Source organism: Rhinolophus ferrumequinum, chromosome 13 (assembly GCF_004115265.2).
Source record: "Rhinolophus ferrumequinum isolate MPI-CBG mRhiFer1 chromosome 13, mRhiFer1_v1.p, whole genome shotgun sequence".
Lineage (NCBI taxonomy): Eukaryota > Metazoa > Chordata > Mammalia > Chiroptera > Rhinolophidae > Rhinolophus > Rhinolophus ferrumequinum.
In genome coordinates, this window is record NC_046296.1 from 18,148,117 (window position 1) to 18,165,713 (window position 17,597).

A 17,597-nucleotide genomic window follows, 5' to 3' on the forward strand; every position below is an offset into this window, starting at 1 on the left:
TTATATTAATGAATGTATTTTAAAAACATTGAGATTATTTCCCTATCATAAGAGCCTCGGGAAAGCGAGACTACCACACGTGTCTTGTAGACTATCACATCTGTCCCCAGAGCTCAGCCACTAGGAGTTGGTTTAACTCCCCTACACCTCCCCTCACCCAATCTTATCTTCTTGTTGGGAATCTGACCCCCCTATTGGCTCTCTCATACCTTTAAACTGCCTGCTTTATGACATCATTCTCCCACCAAACCTACCATCACCTGGTGAAATCTTGGTGTTTCCATGGAGTTGTCTGTAAATACATTTGAATCATCACAAGTGACCAGTGACCAGTGTGACTAGTGATCGTCTTACTGGACACATGCGCTCTTTGGCTTCAGCCACTCAGACAACCTCCAGTGTCGTCTCCTCATCCACTGTATCTGCATTGGATGTTTCTTCTCCTCTGACCATGTCAGGTAAGGAAGGAAACTTTCTAAAGTTTTTCATTAGATTTTGTTGGTCCCTAAATTTAGCAGGAGAGTCAAAATCACATAGAATAATGGGGGAAAGTATTGAACTAGAAACTTGGAGACCTAATTTCAGTTTTGATTTTGACATTTACTAGCTGTGTGTCTTTGGACAAGTCATTGACTCACAAAATCTGTTTTTTCCTCATCTGTTACATTAGGATATTAGATTGGTTGTTCTCTCTAATCCCTTTCTTTTGTAATATTGAGTCTTAAAGGAAACCCATATAGAAAATGAAATCAAAGACTTCTTGAGACTGTTTCACCAGAAACAGAGAGGGAACCTAGGTGATGTAGAAAACTAGCAATATATACACGACGTCTCATATGTAATGGTCTCCCACCACTAATATTTCAACTTTAGTATTTTAAATGTAATGCTGTTTAAAAAGTAATATTCACCTGTTTTGAAGTTTTCTATCTAAACTAGGTGAAAAGAGAAACTAGGGAGAGAGGATGGAGAGTACTGGGCTATAGGAAGGCAAGTATTTAAAGATGAGTCGGATTGTCTCCATCAGCACAGGCCAACAGGAACCAAGAGGGAGGAGAAAATATAAGATTGAGGGAGGTATAAACAAAAGAATGAAGAGGGAGAGCGTGGAGGAGCTCTCAAGAATAAAAGAGGTAGTTTGGGATGGAATGTTGAAGGGAACCAAAGATTTCAAATTAAAGCAGAAAGAGCGTAGTGTGAAATCTGCTCACAGCAAGACAAAAGAAAGTAGATTTTACCAAATGCTTACATTAACAGACTACTAGGAAGGAAAGTAAGGCCAGAAATGGGTATCTCTAGGCAATGCAGCTGATCAGAAAAGTTATATTCAGTTGCTTTCCTATTGCCCTTCTGAACACAGATGGCACTTGACTGTTTCGAATATAAACATTTTAGGACTGAAGCTTCCTATAAATAAGAAACTAAGAGAGGTGGTTATCTAGGAGGCTGGAGGAAATAGAATGTTCAGTGTTTAATTTCATTCTGATTTTTAAACTATGTAGATGGTTTGCCTATGAAAAATAAAATTATTATTCTTTAAAAATGATACCTCCTAACTTGAATAAGAAAGATTAATTCCTTTGTGTGTGATAATAGCTTCCAAGTCAAAGATGCTTTTTCATCTTTACAGTTATATTCTCTGTAACACAGAGAGCACACTGATAAACAGCCATCATCTCTTTTTAGATCTTAGCCACCTAAGAAGAAAATAAGTCCCACATCTCTAATATCACATTTATCCAAAAGCAAGTTTTTTCGAATCCTTGGGTTTTCCTACATGAAAATTTTTTAAAAATTGGATTCTAGTGATGATGGTTTTTAAGGGTTTGGGGATGACACTTTCCTGGATGTTGAAGATGATTGTGATTTAGGTTTTAGGATAATATAAAAACTTTCATGATAAATTTAAAGTGTTCTTTTCTGTTTGGTTTGTGGCTATATTAATTGAAATATATATATTTTTACTAGGCTGTTAAGCCTATTACTTGCTGGGTAGTATTCAGAAAAACACTAATGAGCACAATAATGGATTTCTTCACTTTATTTTGCTCTCTGCTTTGCACCAGTTTTTACTGAAATGTTTGTCTACATATATTGTGGCTACCTATGCATTCACCTTTATTACATCTTGCTGCTTGTTATACAATTTTCCTGATATATCTTTTCTGTCTGTATGTATTGGCTAGGAATACATTCAAAATCACCTTCTCTTGTGGGCTGTTTTTTGGTTAATAGGATTCACTAAAATAGAGTAGGCAATATTCGCTTTCATAACATTGCATGTATGATACAGAACTTTATTTATTAGTAAATGTATTATGCTTTGATGCTTGCTACATAACCCAGTTTTCATTACCTATATATTTCTTTTTAGTTCTGTGATATGCTTTCCATGATTTTTCTCTGTCTTTCCAAAACTTATTGTACCTTCTTCCATATAAATCATGTGTAATATATCACTAATTCATGTAGGAATTATTGCTGTTATTATTATAACCACTTTATAGATGAGTAATCTACAGTTCAGAGAGCTTCTCGAAAAGTGGTTTTTGAAATAACATTTTTCTTTCACAAAGCACTTCTTGAGAAACTCACTCTTAGTCATTTTGAGGTAGGATCAGAAACTAGGCTTGAAGAGGGTAAGAATGATCCTTGAAATTTACCACCTGTACTGAACTACATGTGAATTCTAGGGAATAGCATGTGAATTGTACAGGCAAATGAGACACTGAAAATTACAGTGATAATAGCCATACTGTTTTCTAATGGACCCAAAACCACCTATGTTAGAAGTTCTATTGCTTCCAGCTTGGGGCAGTGTAATGCTCAGAGCAGAGTCCTAGCAAGGAAGTCAGGATGCTTAGGTTATATAACCTGGCAACGATACTCACATAATGGGAGAACTTGAACAAGTCTATCTGACCTCTCTGAGCCTCAGTTTCCTCACTTATAAAATGAGAATGTTAGAACAGAGCTTCTCTAAAGACTCCTGGGTCTAAAATGCTTCAATATTAGGAAACAGCATATGAGTCAATACTAGTTGAGGCTGAAGGGAAAGATAAGGCAGGAGTGGTTGCTTCCAGCCTAAAGAACAGTGTCTAAGCAACACCACTTGGGTCTTCTGCACCTTTGTGCCCAAGTTGGGAGCAGAGGCAGTTAATACAGAAGAGCGGGAAACTGCTCCAGCACTTGCAACCATCATAAAGTGGCTTGATTTTTATTATCTCTGTGAATATTGGTATTAGAGGTTTCCGGACAGCAACAACCTTCAGATAATGCTATTTCTCAAATACAGTGAGAGTTTATCAATCTCATTGATTTTTTTCCCATCACCCTCTTGTTCCCTGCAGAGAATTTCCAAAATCCACCTTTACTTGGAACTCCAAATTCTGTGCAGCTCTCTCTTCCTGTAGTGAGCAATGCAGCCTCCCTAACAGGAAGTGCCTGCAATTTCTCCAGTCTCTCTGCTCCAGCCATCAGTTCAGCATGGCTACTACCAACAGCCTCTGGAACATCTTTCCAGCCACTCATGGGTAGTGCCTATCTTTACCAACACTCTAGCACAACTATGCTGTCTGGAGTTACTGGCCAGAGCCAGCTCTCCACTTCTGCTGCTTCCTACCCAGGTGTTTTTGAGTGGGATATGACAAGAGGCACTGAAAAGCAGTCATCGTCACTCAGTGACTGCACTGTGACTGTCATTGACCAGAACACAGCTGGGCCTTCCATGTCTATGGCACCCCAATATGATAAAACTTCAGATGGCTATAACGTGGTCCCTCTGTACCCATCATTTTCTGCCAGCCTTGTTCAGAGGACACCATCTCAGATTCTAAATCCTGGACATAGCCTGTCACTTCCCTACCAGGAAGGAAGTCAGGTATATTACTATAATCAAAGCACACTGGGGCATCTGCTCTCTGGAGAACTTGGCCCCTGCCTGCAATCCTATGGCTCTGTGTCGTACACAGGGAGTGGGGTCTCTGCCTCTCAACCAGAAATGGTCATGGTACTGAAAGAGGTTCAGCCCACAAACGTCCTACCACCGGCCTCCACCTCTGGAATCTACTACCCTGTGTCTGCTCAACCCATCGCAGAGACAGGTTTTCAAGGTGAGTACCAACAACCGTGAGAAGGGAGAGGAAGAAAGTAAGCATTCAAAACTAGGGTCTGTCTGCATCTGGGAAGTGGTGAGTCTACAGATAAGTGGAATTTAAGTCTTGAGACTTTAATAACCACTGCCCTCACTCAGCGCTCTCCATTTTCAGCCTCTGTATCACCTAATAGAGGTGGGACACTGTAATGGCCATGCGCGCTATCTGTATGAGAACCCCAAGGGCATACCAAGGGATACCACACTTTTCACTGCCCTACCGATCAGTCCTCATGTACTACCACACTGTAATGAACCCCCTTCCCTGATCTATCGCTTTAGTCTCTTTGGAAGGTGTTTCAGAACTCTTACTGTCATAGTGCCAGTTTAACTTCCCCTCACTTCTTTATGACCAGGATTTAAGCCCTTGTGTTCCAAGATCTTGCCCAAAGCAAGCAGGCTAAGAATCTCTCCTTGCTTATGTGTTTCATCAGGAAGCGCTCCATTCCCTCTCCTAGTGCATGGTGTGAAGTGTTCTTATTCTCTCAGGAAAGTGAAGAGAATTGAAAGGATTCCATACAAGAATGCCAGGCTTGTAAAACATAAAAAAAAAAAATCACTTTTACTTTTTATTTGACTTATAACAACCCTGTGAAATACAAAGAAAACCAAGAAATGATAACATGAAATGATCACCATAAGAACTAGAACAGTTGCCTCCTATCTCCTAGCACAGGGTGCTGTCCATGATCCTTAGGAAGAACTGGTAGAAATGACTTTTCTATTGTTGGAAGGTGCATAATTGCTGTATTGGTGATAGGAGGAGCTTACTTACTAGGAACTGACTTCTTCCTTGATTCCTTTGTAGTGATGGAGACTTCCCTGGGATTGCAACCTTCAAGCCAAACATTTCGTCTACCACAAACTTCTACCCCCAAGTCCTACAAAAACAGAAATATCCAGATACTTGAGAGTAACCCACCACCTGAGTTTGGGGAAATTTCAATGATCGCTCCGGTCCAGAGTTCTAATAATCTCCTGGCACTGCCTTCAGCTCCAAGCCAGGAACAAAAAGAGAATAATACTTTTGATATTAAAATTAAGCTTTCAAAGTCTCTGGATGCCTACCAGATCCCAATAGAAAACCAAGATCCTCCACTGCTCCCTTTAGAAATCCCTGATATTCACCAGCTCCTGGCCTGCATTGATCCCCTTGGCCAAGGGGAACAACCTGGTTTTGAAAACACTGATCTGGGAAAGAATAGCCTGAGTCTTCAGGACCAAGGGACACTTGAAAAAAATGGGATTGAATCTAGTGGTGGTTTGGCTGACATCTCAATGGTGGAGGACTTTCACCTTCCCCAGCTCTTCAATTCCTTGAGTGACCTTGATCAATCCAAAGGTCCCGAGGTGATCAAAGCCAAAGAGACCACAACCATTAAGGTGAACCAAGTACTGGAAAAGCCAAATGTCATAAAGACTCCCTCTGATCAAGTCAGGAAGCACAAACGTAAAGCCTCTGAGCCTGTCAGTAGCGCTCCGAAAGCCAAAATCCAGTCCAAGAACCCAGGGTGCCCGTTAGAGGAAGAAGTTGTCATTTGCAATACTACAACCAGTGACAGGGCTCCTGTGAACACAGCCAAGCATTCTTCTAACAGCAAACCTAAGAAAGTTGCATCCAGCAGGATTGGCAAAACTAAGAGCCATGGGCAGGAAAAGAGCAGAAAGACCAGAGAAAACAACTCCAAGAAAACTGAAGAGAGTAAGCAGTCAGGAAACAGAGTCAAAGCAGAAGAGAAGCCAATCATTCCCAAGATGAAGCGAAAGAAAAATCAACCTGAGCTGAGCCAAGAGACTTTCATAAAGCCTCGAAGCTGCCTGGGCATGCATATGCTGGAGTCTGTGCAGGTTTTTCACGCACTAGGAAAGAAGAGTGATAAGAAAACTGGACTCTCTTCCTCCCGGGCCCTGGGAAACTCAAGCAACCCCAAAGGCCCCCGGCCATCTCCAGCTCTCAAACGATGGCTGGATACTTCACATGAGGAAAAAGGTCCTGAGAAAACTCAAGTCAAACCCCAGAAACCAGAGGGCAGTGCTGACAAAGAATGTTCATCTCCATCCCAGTATGAGCTGCCACCTCCTGGGAAGGTCAAATTGGTACCTTTGCCTTTTCCAACCTTGGACAAGCCTCAGGCTCGACCTGTCCACCGCAGGCCACAGTCTGTGGCACCACATCGGCGTGCTGTGACCTGCCCTGCCCAGCCTGGTTCTGCTAACTCAGCTCAGCCTATTGCAGTCAATTCAGTTCGGCCAGCTCCTGTGTCTTTGACAGGTCCTGCCAGACCACCTCGGCCAATTTTGACCAACCCAACCCAACCAGGTTTGGCAAACCCTACCCGACCTAGTGGCCCTCAATCTGCTGCTCCGAGGCCTGCACCCTACAAAACATCATCTTGCACTTCTGCCCAGCGGGAGCCCATTCCTACTGCTGTGACCAAGGTTCGGTCCCCACCCAAGCCTCGAAACCAATATCTACTCGAAGACTTCAGCTTCCAACCAATTCCATGGAGAAAACCCAATGTTCCTGAACCTGTAATGTCAAAGCCCATCACAAAAGAGCAAAGGCCAGAGCGGGAGGCAATGAAGAAGAAAGCTCAACAAGAGCGCGAGAATGCTGCCAAATACACCTCTTTGGGGAAACTGCAGTTTTTCATTGAGAGGGAAAAAGATATGGAAATTGCTCGATACTATGGCTATGCAATATAAGAGATGCTAGAATTGTTGTTGCCACTTTGGATACCAGTTGTTTTTCCATAGATAGATATGTTTCTCTATTCTGATATATTAAAAACAATAAAAATGAATAAATAAATGTAATAGAATTAATAGATGAGTAATAAAGAAACCTTTGGAGTTTTGAGATGCTGTTAAGAGTGGTTTTTCTTTGGTGAGTGTGGGGATCAAAGGCTGCCTGAGAAAGAATTCGAAGTTAAGATGGGAGAATGAAGGAAAAAAGATAAAAATTGAGGAAAGAGGAAGAAACTCATTCCAGGACCAGAAAAGCCAAAATGGGGAGAGATTTTTAGGGTTTATAAAAAGAAGCGGGAGTGGGGAAAATGGCAGAAGTAAGAAGCAGGGTCTGAGGTTAGGGTTAAAAGAATAAAATTGGAATAGAGTTCAAGAGGGCAGAGGATGAGTCTAGGTTGACCAGGAGAATTGTAAAAAGTCTCTTGTGGAGGCTGGCCTTGCTCATGACCACCAGATAGGTATTTTAGAAAACAGATTCAGGACACATTTCCAACAGGTTTGGATTGCCTTAGCCATGTATGATCACAGTTGGGGTAGGTGAGTACAAATCAGGGGAACCTACCCAACGAGTGGCAGGGGCTCAGAGTCATCCTGGGGGAGCTGATAACAGGGGCTCAGCTAAGTGAAATGCTGCAGCAGGAGGCCCACCCAGGACAGGGCATGGGATATACATCGCCATTTACTCAACACCGACGCACCAGGCCCACTGATACACTATTTCAGTTGGCCTCCACACCACCACCTAAGGCCAGTATCACTGTGCCACTTTACTAGTGAAGTTCAGCAATGGGCTGAGATCACATTGCACGTGGTGGAGCAAAGCCCCTTCCCGAGGCCTATCTGCCACTGAAGTCCTCAGTATTTGCGGGTGTCCATAGGTGGCCAACCTGGCTTCAGAGCACCGCATCCAGAGGTTACTGGTAAACAAGGTCAAACTTTGGGAGGGGCCTAAATATTAACTTGAGGGGCTGGCCAAGTCCTCCATCAAACCGGTTTCCCGCGAGCCGCCTTGTTTAAACACCGCCATCAACAGAAGCCCACGAGAGCAATCCGCTGGAAGCGTCCATTCCCACCCGTGAGAGCACTGGGCAGGCGTGCACACTGGGTCACCACTTGAACAGCCCGCGGGACGCAGGAGCAAGTTCAAAGATGCTCCTTGGTAGGCCTGTGGGGCAGCTGGAGGAAGTGAGGGTGGGGGAGAGTGGGCGGGTGATCAAAGGGAACAGAATAGGGGAAGGGGAGATACGGGGATCTTCACCACGGGAAAATCAGTAATTTACATAGTTAAAATTACTTTTAAAATATAATTTACAAACCATAAAATTCACCTTTTGAAACTAAATTCAGTAGCATTTAATACATTCACAAGCTTGTGCAACCATCACCATTATCTAACTTGTAACATTTTCATCAGTCCCCAAAGAAACCCCCTTACCCATTTGCAGCGGTTCCTTTGTCGCTCCTCCCTCCAGCTCCTGGCAACCACTAATCTGCTTTCTGTCTGTATGGATGTGCCTTTTCTGGACATTTCACATATGTAATACAATATGTGACCTTTGTGTCTGGCTTATTTCACTTAGCATGTTTTCAGAGTTCATCATGTTGTCACATGTGTCAGTGCTTCATTCTTTTTTATTTTATCATATGGATCTACCACATTTGTTTATCCATTCATCAGTTGATGGACATTGAGTTTTTTTCCACTAGTAATTTATGTTTATTGAGAGTTTATTCTGTGGCAGGCAGCACACGCTAACTTATTCACCCCATTTCACAGATAAGTAGATAGGTTTGGAGTGTGTCAAGTATTTGCTCAAGATTAAGAGCTAGCAATTGGGGGAGCTAGGGTTTGAACTAAAGCAGTCAGACTTCAGAGGTAATACATTCACATAACAAAACATTAGGTACAAAGGGTATTCACCCTCTTGCCCAAGTTCCCCAGCCATTCATTTCCCTCCTCTCTTAGACCCAATACTGTGATCCATCCAATGAAATTATACTCCAACATATACAGAGGGTGCCAAAACAATGTATATACATTTTAAGAAAGGAAAAAAACTATTGAAATTGTAATACTCAATATATACCAATAACAAAAGATGAATATAAGTCATGTGTATACATTTTTTTGGCACGCTGGTATGCATCACCATTAATTGATGAATCTGTCCCACTAATTTGAAATGTCACTTTTACAGTATCCTAAATTCTTAACGTATTTGTATTAATCTGTTCAGAATTATCCTGGATTTTTGGCCTATCTTTTACATTTGCCATTTCTCTAGGTTCTTTTTATCTTGTTTTTGATTTTTAAAAATGTTCTTGTTTGTTTCTCTCAAGGCATTATCCATTTGATTCATTCAGTCTTGTATTATATTTAAGTTAGTTTTCATTTCGGAAAATTTAAAAAAATTTTAATTCTCTGCTGAGTTCTATCATCTCACCTAATTCTGATTTATGTTGTTCTTTTACATTTTTCTATTACAGCAAAATATACATAACACAAAATTTACCATTTTAACCATTTTTAAGTGTACAATTCAATGGCATTAAGCATATTCATGACATTGTGCAACCATTACCACTAACCAAATTTAAAATAATTATGTCAAAAGATTGAGGACTTCAGAAAGATGGAGGCAGCAGGATAGTTTTTAAATCTCCCCACACCCTCTCATGGAAATGGATCAACTCAAACCAAACACCCATGGGTACCATTTACCATTTCCAGAACTTTTTCATCATTCCAAACAGAAATTCTGTCCCCTTTAAATAATAGCTTCCCATTCCCTTCTCCCCCATGTTTTTTCATCTTTTGCATTGTTTTTCCTAATGTCCTTTAGCTCATTTTGAAATAGCAGGTTATGGTTTTGATCTGTTTTGTGGGCCTGTCTTTTCTGACTTGTTTTTATTGTCTGAGGACATGCTATTCTGCTTATTTTCCTTTTTCTTATACTACCTTTGTATGGGATTTGATCTCAAGCCTTTCTGTTATTTATTTTCAGGTGAAATCAGTTTTAATGCACTTAGAAAAGGAGGTGAGGTTAATGATCCCTTTTCTAACTTCACAGAATTTGTGTGCGTGTTTTAATGGAGTATTCAGAAACATGGGGTTTGCTTTCTGATGTTTCCTGGCTCTGTTCCCCTCCCCAACTTTATCAAGACTTTTCCTTTTGTGTCTGTGGTTCTTCCCAGAAGTGTCCCCTCTATGTGGCCTACATCCTGCAAAGGAGCTCTGGTGCTCAAAGTGTAGAGGGGCTAAACTGCTCCAATCCTTCACACTGTGTCCCAGGCCCCTTGTATTAGGTTGGTGCAAAAGTAATTGCAGTTTAAAGGTTAAAAAATTGTAAAAACCATAATTACTTTTGCACCAACCTAATACTTATTTACTTTGTTGTTGGGCAAAATCCCTGCCAGTCTCAGCTGCTGCTCCCCAGTTGGCCCACATTGCTTTCTACCTGCTGCCATTTTAAAGGCCTCATGCCCTCATGCCCTCATGTCGGCCAGATGCTTCCCCCTGTCTGCCATTTACTTGGGTGTAGATGCTGAGACCAGGCAGGTACGTGCCTGGTGGTGGTGGTCTGCTCCACCTTCTTGTTTGGGGGTTTCTAGTTCACGGTAAATGTTACCCAGAAGCATTTGGTTTGGGTTGATCTATTTCCTTCCATGAGTGATTTTGGGGGAAATTCAAAAACCATGCCACTGCCTCTATCTGTCTGAAATTCTGCTCCATCATTGGACATAATTTTTTTGAATTTACGGGCCCTATAAGTTTTAATTCCCCAAAGCAGAGTCCCATTTGCCCTACCCTCATTAGGACTCTGGGTCAGACGGGTCTTTCTGGGTCTCCTCTATCTAACATGGCTCCTCATGTCTGTATTTGCTCAGTACATGTATTGAATAAGAAGTCAAAACCACAACAACCTAAAGGGCTCATGGGTAGAGGTACATTTGGCCACCATGAAAGGTGGAATAAGCCTGTGGTCAGGTGGAGTCTGGAGGCAGGCTCTGGTCAGGAATGTGCAACTTTTCCTTCCCTTTTTATATACTTTTCTAAACATGTACAAAATGAAATCTCCAATCTGCCCTCCTCCCCAGCAAAAAATACTAGTCCATGCAGTTTCTTCATCTCAGTTCATGGTAACACCTTTTCTCCAGTTGCTCTGGCCAGAAACCTTTGAAACCATTTGACTCCTCTCTCTCTCTCCCAACTGCACGTCCAAGACATCCGCAAGTCCCTCTGCCATACCCACAACTTGTATCTAGAACTTGTCCACTTCTGACCACTTTCCTCCATTTCCACTCTAGTCCCAAGTATCCATAATTTCCTGCCTGGATTATTGAAAGCGCCTTCTAACTCAGAGGTTCCCAAACATTCTAGATTCAGAGTTCTTGGTGTGTTATGTCTAGGCTAAAAAAATGACAACGGTCACATTTATTAAGTAGTTAGGTGCCAACAGTGAATCAGTATTTATGCCTGTAGCAGGCTGGATAATGACCACCCAAAGAGATCAGGTCCAAATCCCTGAAACCTGTAAATATTACTATCTTATTCAGGAAAAGGATCTTTGCATAAGTGATGAAGGATCTTGAGATGGGGAGGGTATCCTGGATTATCAGGGGGAGCCATAAATGCAATCATATGTGTCCTTGTAAAATGGAGGAAGGAGATTTGACAGATAGAGAAGTTCATGTGACCGTGGAGGCAAAGACTGACGTGTTGGCAGCCACCAGCCAAGCAATGCCAGCAGCCAGCAGAAGCTGGGAGAGGCAAGGAATGAAATCTCCCCCAACGGCCTCCGGAGGGAGTGTAGCCCTGAGGACACCATTTGTCCCAGTGATACTAATTTCAGACTTCTCGCTTCCAGAACTGTGAAAAAAGAAATTTCTGCTTTTTTTAAGCCATCACCTTGTGGTGATTTGTTAGAGTAGTATCAGGAAAAATCCTCCAATAAAGCAATACATTATACAATAATACAATATTCTGACAACTAAGTAGACATTTGAAGATAATACATGTGAATTAAAAGAATATTTTCATTTCACTCTTAAATAACCATAGTTACTTGCTAAGGGAATGTGTGTGTCTATTGAGCACTGTACAATGTCTCGAACCTTGGAATTAAAATGAACACTGCCAGCCCCATTTTCTGCTCCACGTTGATTTTCAAATATTACTTGCTTTTTATTACAGCTACTGTTAAAAAATCAGCTTAAAAAAAAACAACAACAGAAAAAACCCAAACAACTCAGCTTCACAAAGATATGACAGTATTGAAAAGAATACAGCACGACCTAAGGTTGAACCTGTGGAATACCTGCTAGGTGGAGGCTCAATGGTATCTGGCAGATGCCAAGTATTGCTGTGCATCCTTCAAAAATTTAAAATATCCTGCTACACCCGGTGAATCTGCTGCGGTGTCCTTGGGACACTTGTGTACCACGTGAATCATAGTGCTGACTGGTTTACCTGCTCCCATCCTTGCCGCTCTAAAATTTGTCAGTACAGCCACCATAATGATCCTTTCAAAACGTGAGCCAGATCCTGTCCTTGTGCTCTAACCCTCTCAGGACTCTCCATTTCTCTCAGGTCAAAGCCTGTTGTAGATGGCTTAGAAGACCCCATCTACAACAGGGGTCAGAAAATATTTTCTCTAGAGTCAGATAATATTACTATCTTATTCAGGAAAAGGGTCTTTGCATAAGTGATGAAGGATCTTGAGATGGAGAAGGTATCAATATGTCTTTGTAGGCCAGGTTTTCTCTCTCTACTCCACTCTGCAGATGTAGCATGAAAGCAGCCAGAGAAAATACTATGTAAATGAATGGGCAGTAAAACTTCATTTACAAAGACAGGTCACACTAGTTTGCTGACCCCTACCCTACTTGATCTACCGTGTATGCTCTCGTTCTCTCACTCCACTCACTTCATGCTGAGCCCTTGCTGTTCCTTAAATACACTTGCTGTTCCCTGCCTGGAATGCTCTTCTTACCTCCAAGTCTTGACTCAAATCTTTTCAATGAAGGTGTACCTGGCTGCACTATTTGAAATTGTAGCTGCCTCCCTGCGCTTATCCTTTCCTTCAATCTGATTCCCTTCACCGAGAGCCACTTCTCCCACAGTACATAGAATCTTCTAATATACTATGTAAGTTACTTGTTTATCACAATAATTATTTATAATCCATCACTCCTTTACCCATCACTAGAATGTAAGATCCTTGGGGTAACAGGTTGTTTTGGTCTGCTTTGTTCACTAATATATGTTCAACGTCTTGAACAGTGTTTAGCATATAGTAGGTGCTCAATAAATATTAGTTGATTGACTGAATGAATGTTTTTCAAAGATTAGAAATATACTGGCATGCAATTCTACTTCACATTCAAATTTATAGTGCCTGCTCATATGCCAATATTTTTGCAAAGAAAATACATAAGCCAAATATAAAATGACAATTTCCCTCTACCCAAAGTGTCCAATTCGAATAGCCCTAAAGTTCTTTGTCTCATTTAACTCTTGTTGATAATTGCCAATTTAGAAAATGGCATTTTTACTTAAAACAAAAGGCTTTGAGTTATTAGGACATAGATTATATAACTTGCAGCTAACTGGTAGGTAACAAAGGAAGAAAATATGTCTAAAATAAAATTGACACCCTATGTACACATTTAAGCATTAATTGTAATAATACACACACATTGAAAACCTTTCCAACCATGCATAAGAACTCATTTTCCCAACTAGATTTTTTTTCTTGGTGACAGGACATACCAGTCTTCGAATGAACTACGGATGAAGCCCCAAACCTCAGAGTAATCTTAATGTTACTGGATTTACTGTAGCCTTCTTCTCAAGCAACAGCTTCTTCATCAGGTCATTCCAAATCCAAAACAGGAACATAATTTGCATGCATTTGTAATACACAAGTGTAAAAGAACCCAGTACACTTGCCGTATTTCTTTTTTGTGAATAGCTCATCCCATATATTTTTCTTCCCAAGTACTTACTTTTCAAATCGTATGTGTCATTTTATATTCCCAATGGATTCACAGCAAAAAGTTCAACAATGTGAACAATTTGTCTTTAGTACACATTCCATTTCTGCTTTCAGAATGTTCAAAGTAGGCTGTTTTAGTGTCTCAATGCTTGGAACTCACCTAGCATCCTCTTGAGAAACTTAATCGTCTTTAATAGATTTTTTTTTTCCCTCCTGGTGGCTCTAAGCCCTCTCCAAGAGGGCCTTAAAAAATAGGAACCGAGTTTTTCTTTTTCATTATTGTAGACCCATTGGTTAACATAGGTCCAGGAACATGACAGGTGCTCAATAAATGTTTGCTCAATTAACAAAGGCCTTTAGCCTTGGAGGCTTTCTGTTCCTAGTTCTAACTGCTTTGTAGAAAAGACTGGGTCCCAAGAGCATAAAGGCCACTGGTTTTCATCGTTCATCTCAGTTATCACCATAATTCATTTTGGGACAGTGAAACAACATTTAGTTCAACAACATTTGAACATCCAACAACCTTTATTGTCACCTGAGGTTAGAAGCTATTGTAGGCACTGGAAATAGAGCTGTGAGCAAGTCAGAAAAAGCTCCTGTCTTCCTGTAGATTATATTCTAGAGGGGAATGAAAAACAATTAACAATCCGGACCATAGTGTAAGGAAAGGAATCCTCCCAAACAGGCTTACAAAGGACACTCAGAGCTGACGTTGGGTCCTGATGTTTATGGCAACATTGTTTACAACAGCTAGACATTATGTTTAACTATGTTTGTTCAAACTGCTTATTCTAAGATTAGAAAATATTTGATACATAAAAATAATCTTACATAAATTATAATGCATAACACGAAGACCCATGAACCCAACTAAAGAACTAGAAAGGTGACACAATTTTTTATAAGAAACTATGTCTCTTCCCTGATCCCATCATACTCAAGAGGTATTCACTATTGAGTTTTCCTTAAAAAAAAAAAAAAAATCCATCTTTCTATCCATCTATCTCTCATCTTAAAACATGTCAAAATAGTCATGGGGATATAAAGCATGACATAGAGAATATAGTCAATAATATTGGAATAACTGTATAATGCCAGGGGGGTACTAGACTAGGGTGGGAGGAGAGATCACTTCGTAAATTACATAAATGTCTAAACACTGTGTTGTACATCTGAAATTAATATAAAATATTAAATGTCAACTGTAATTGGACATGTGAAAAAACCGACGTGTCCCTAAACAATGTCAATCTGGATTGTTTTTGAATTTTGTAATGATGATGATGTCATACAATTGTTTTCTGCAGTTTGCCTTTTCTGACTCAACACTATTTCTAAGATTCATCATGGCTGATGTGTGTGGCTGTTGTTCATTAATTTTCTTATCTGTCCAGCATTCTACTGTGTGACCACTTCTTATTTATCCATTCTCTTGTCAAAGAACATTGGACTTGTTTACAGTTCTCTGCTATTATGAAGAATGTTGTTGGGAGCCTTTCTGGGGCTGACAGCTGGTGTGCCTTTTTCCCCAGAACAGACTTAGAATTAATTGCAGGTTGCAGAGTGAATGCAAACCTCCTCAAGCGGCACGTGAATTTCATTTGATCCACATCCAGTGTCAACCCTTCAGTGTCAGACTTGAAAATTTTTGCCAACCCAGTCAGTGTAAAGAGCTATTTTTATTCTAATAATGTGCACTTCCCTAAAGTTGAGCAAATTTTCATGTTTTTACAGGCCAGTTGTGTTTGTTGTCCTGCGCAACTGCCTGCTTGTTTTATTTAGCTTATCTTCCTATAGATTGACTTTTAAAAAATTGACTAATAGGAGTTCTTTATATATTTTGGCTACAACCCTTTGTTGGTTATATATGCTGCAATTATCTTCTCCCATTTGTGCCTTGCAGTTTCACTGACTTTCATGTGTTCTTCGATGAACAAAATTGTTACATTTTATCAATTGAATTTATCAGTATTTTTCTTTATGGTTTAAATTTTTTTGTGTGCCTTGGCATTTTTAAGTTCTTAGAGACACTCTCCTATATTTACTTTTAGTGTTTTAATGTTTTGCCTTTCACATTCAAGTCTTTAATTTTTCAGTATTTTTTTTTCTTTTCAATCTCTGAGTTATATATGTACCTGAGTTATGTATGTACCTATTTTAAAGAGAGTGCTATGGATTTGTGATGTGCAAGAGCAGCCCGACACTTCCCCCTGCGAACATACTGCCACTTCTTAATCGAGCTTGTGTGGCTCCTTCCTGACTGATCAGTCTTGGCCTGTTGCCTAGCCCCCAGGAGGCTGAGGCCATGTCTCCACCGTGCACATGCAACCTTCCTGTTCCACGGCTTCCCAAAGAGGATATGTCCCTGTTTGGGGTCCATCAATATTCTGTGCTTAGGCTAAGCTACATAGTAGTAAAACTACGATTATTTCTCCTCTCGTGCAGGTTTTTGTTTTGTTATTTTTTCCCTTGGAACAGGTAATTATCTTTTATTGGTTATTGTTTAGTTTTCTATGTATTTACCATTTATTCAATCGCCAACTCCATCAGATGTTTCCATGTCTTCATGACATTCAGGGGCCTTCCGTAACCTACCCGTTAGAGCTTCCTAAAGTCTTTCCCAGAGCCTCTCAAATCTGGACTGATCACCTTCTGCACGCCCTTCAACCAATCCTTAATGAGTCACAGTGTTCTAGGCCCTGGCAAAACAAAGGGAACGAGGCAGTTATGACTCCTGCCTTCACGGCGCTTACTATCTAACCGGAGATTCAGGAAATAATGGGTTCTTTCCTAGTATTTGCTGGGGTCTGGAGTTGACGCCTGCCTGTCCTAAGATGGCACTAGGGGTGTGTCTCCTGAGTATGAAGGCTGCTCCCTGGTTTCCTCCCTGGCCAAAGCTCCCAGCCTGTAAGTCGGGGACTGACAGTGGGTCCCTACGAGCACTTTCCCACTTTTTCTCAATGGAACTCTGTGTCATGAAGTTAGAGTAGGAGTATTTTCAGTCCAGCACCATCTGCCCCATAGATTCTGATGGTGCACTGCCTCACGGGGCAGCAATGGTAAGGCTGGGTGGATGCTGCCATGAGGGTGGGTCAGGGATCCGAGGCACATGTGACTCTGGCCACGTCTCCAGGGACATGCTGGGCCTCAAACCCCAGGCAGAAGTCTAGAAAGTGGGGCTCTATTTCCTCTAAGTCCAGAGAACAGCCTCAGATTTCACCTGTGCAACAAGACCTTCCAGAGTAAAGGTACCAGCAGCAGAGGAAAGAGCAAGGAGGACGAGGAAAAGAAGAAACAAAGGGAGAACTTACCCTAGTGTCTAAGGAGGAGTTGCTTTGCACTCTGGGTTTTTTCTGGCCAACTATGGAAAGACACGTAGGACAGGAGCAGACAGGACTAGGGCTGCAGACCAAGAAAACGAAGAACCCGTATCTCTGTGCCTTGTGACTGTAACCCCCTTAAAATGCAGCCCAGTCAGATTTGGAAAATGACCCAGCCTTGGGGGAGGTGCTGGAGTTTCCTTAGATCAGGATCTTTACCTTGGAAAGTTGTGGGTTTGGATTCTAAACAACTCTCACTTTCTGTTTGTATTCTGAGTAATAACTTCCCACAACCTTTCACAACTTTCTGGTCAAGTTAAACTTCATCTTCAATTTTCCTTCCCTGCCCACATCGTTTGGTAGAGCTCTGAGAAAGAA

The 17,597-nt window shown here is 41.1% G+C and overlaps 2 protein-coding genes across 2 annotated transcripts in view; one reads left to right on the forward strand and one right to left on the reverse strand.

Annotated features, from left to right (window-relative positions):
• The first annotated feature begins 281 nt into the window (after nt 1-281).
• On the forward strand, nt 282-6,859 carry C13H2orf78 (chromosome 13 C2orf78 homolog). Its single transcript, XM_033124310.1, has 3 exons — nt 282-458; nt 3,351-4,112; nt 4,962-6,859. Exons 1-3 carry the CDS (start codon nt 362-364, stop codon nt 6,857-6,859), a joined length of 2,757 nt encoding a protein of 918 aa, XP_032980201.1. The 5' UTR covers nt 282-361.
• A 7,602-nt stretch (nt 6,860-14,461) lies between these two features.
• The window catches only part of ALMS1 (ALMS1 centrosome and basal body associated protein), a 149,455-nt gene continuing 146,319 nt past the window's right edge, over nt 14,462-17,597 (reverse strand). The window contains exons 25-26 of the mRNA XM_033124877.1: nt 16,423-16,598; nt 14,462-14,517 (exon numbers count right to left, since the gene is read on the reverse strand). The gene's annotated coding sequence lies outside the window, so the exon portion shown is untranslated. The remainder of the gene's footprint in view (nt 14,518-16,422; nt 16,599-17,597) is intronic.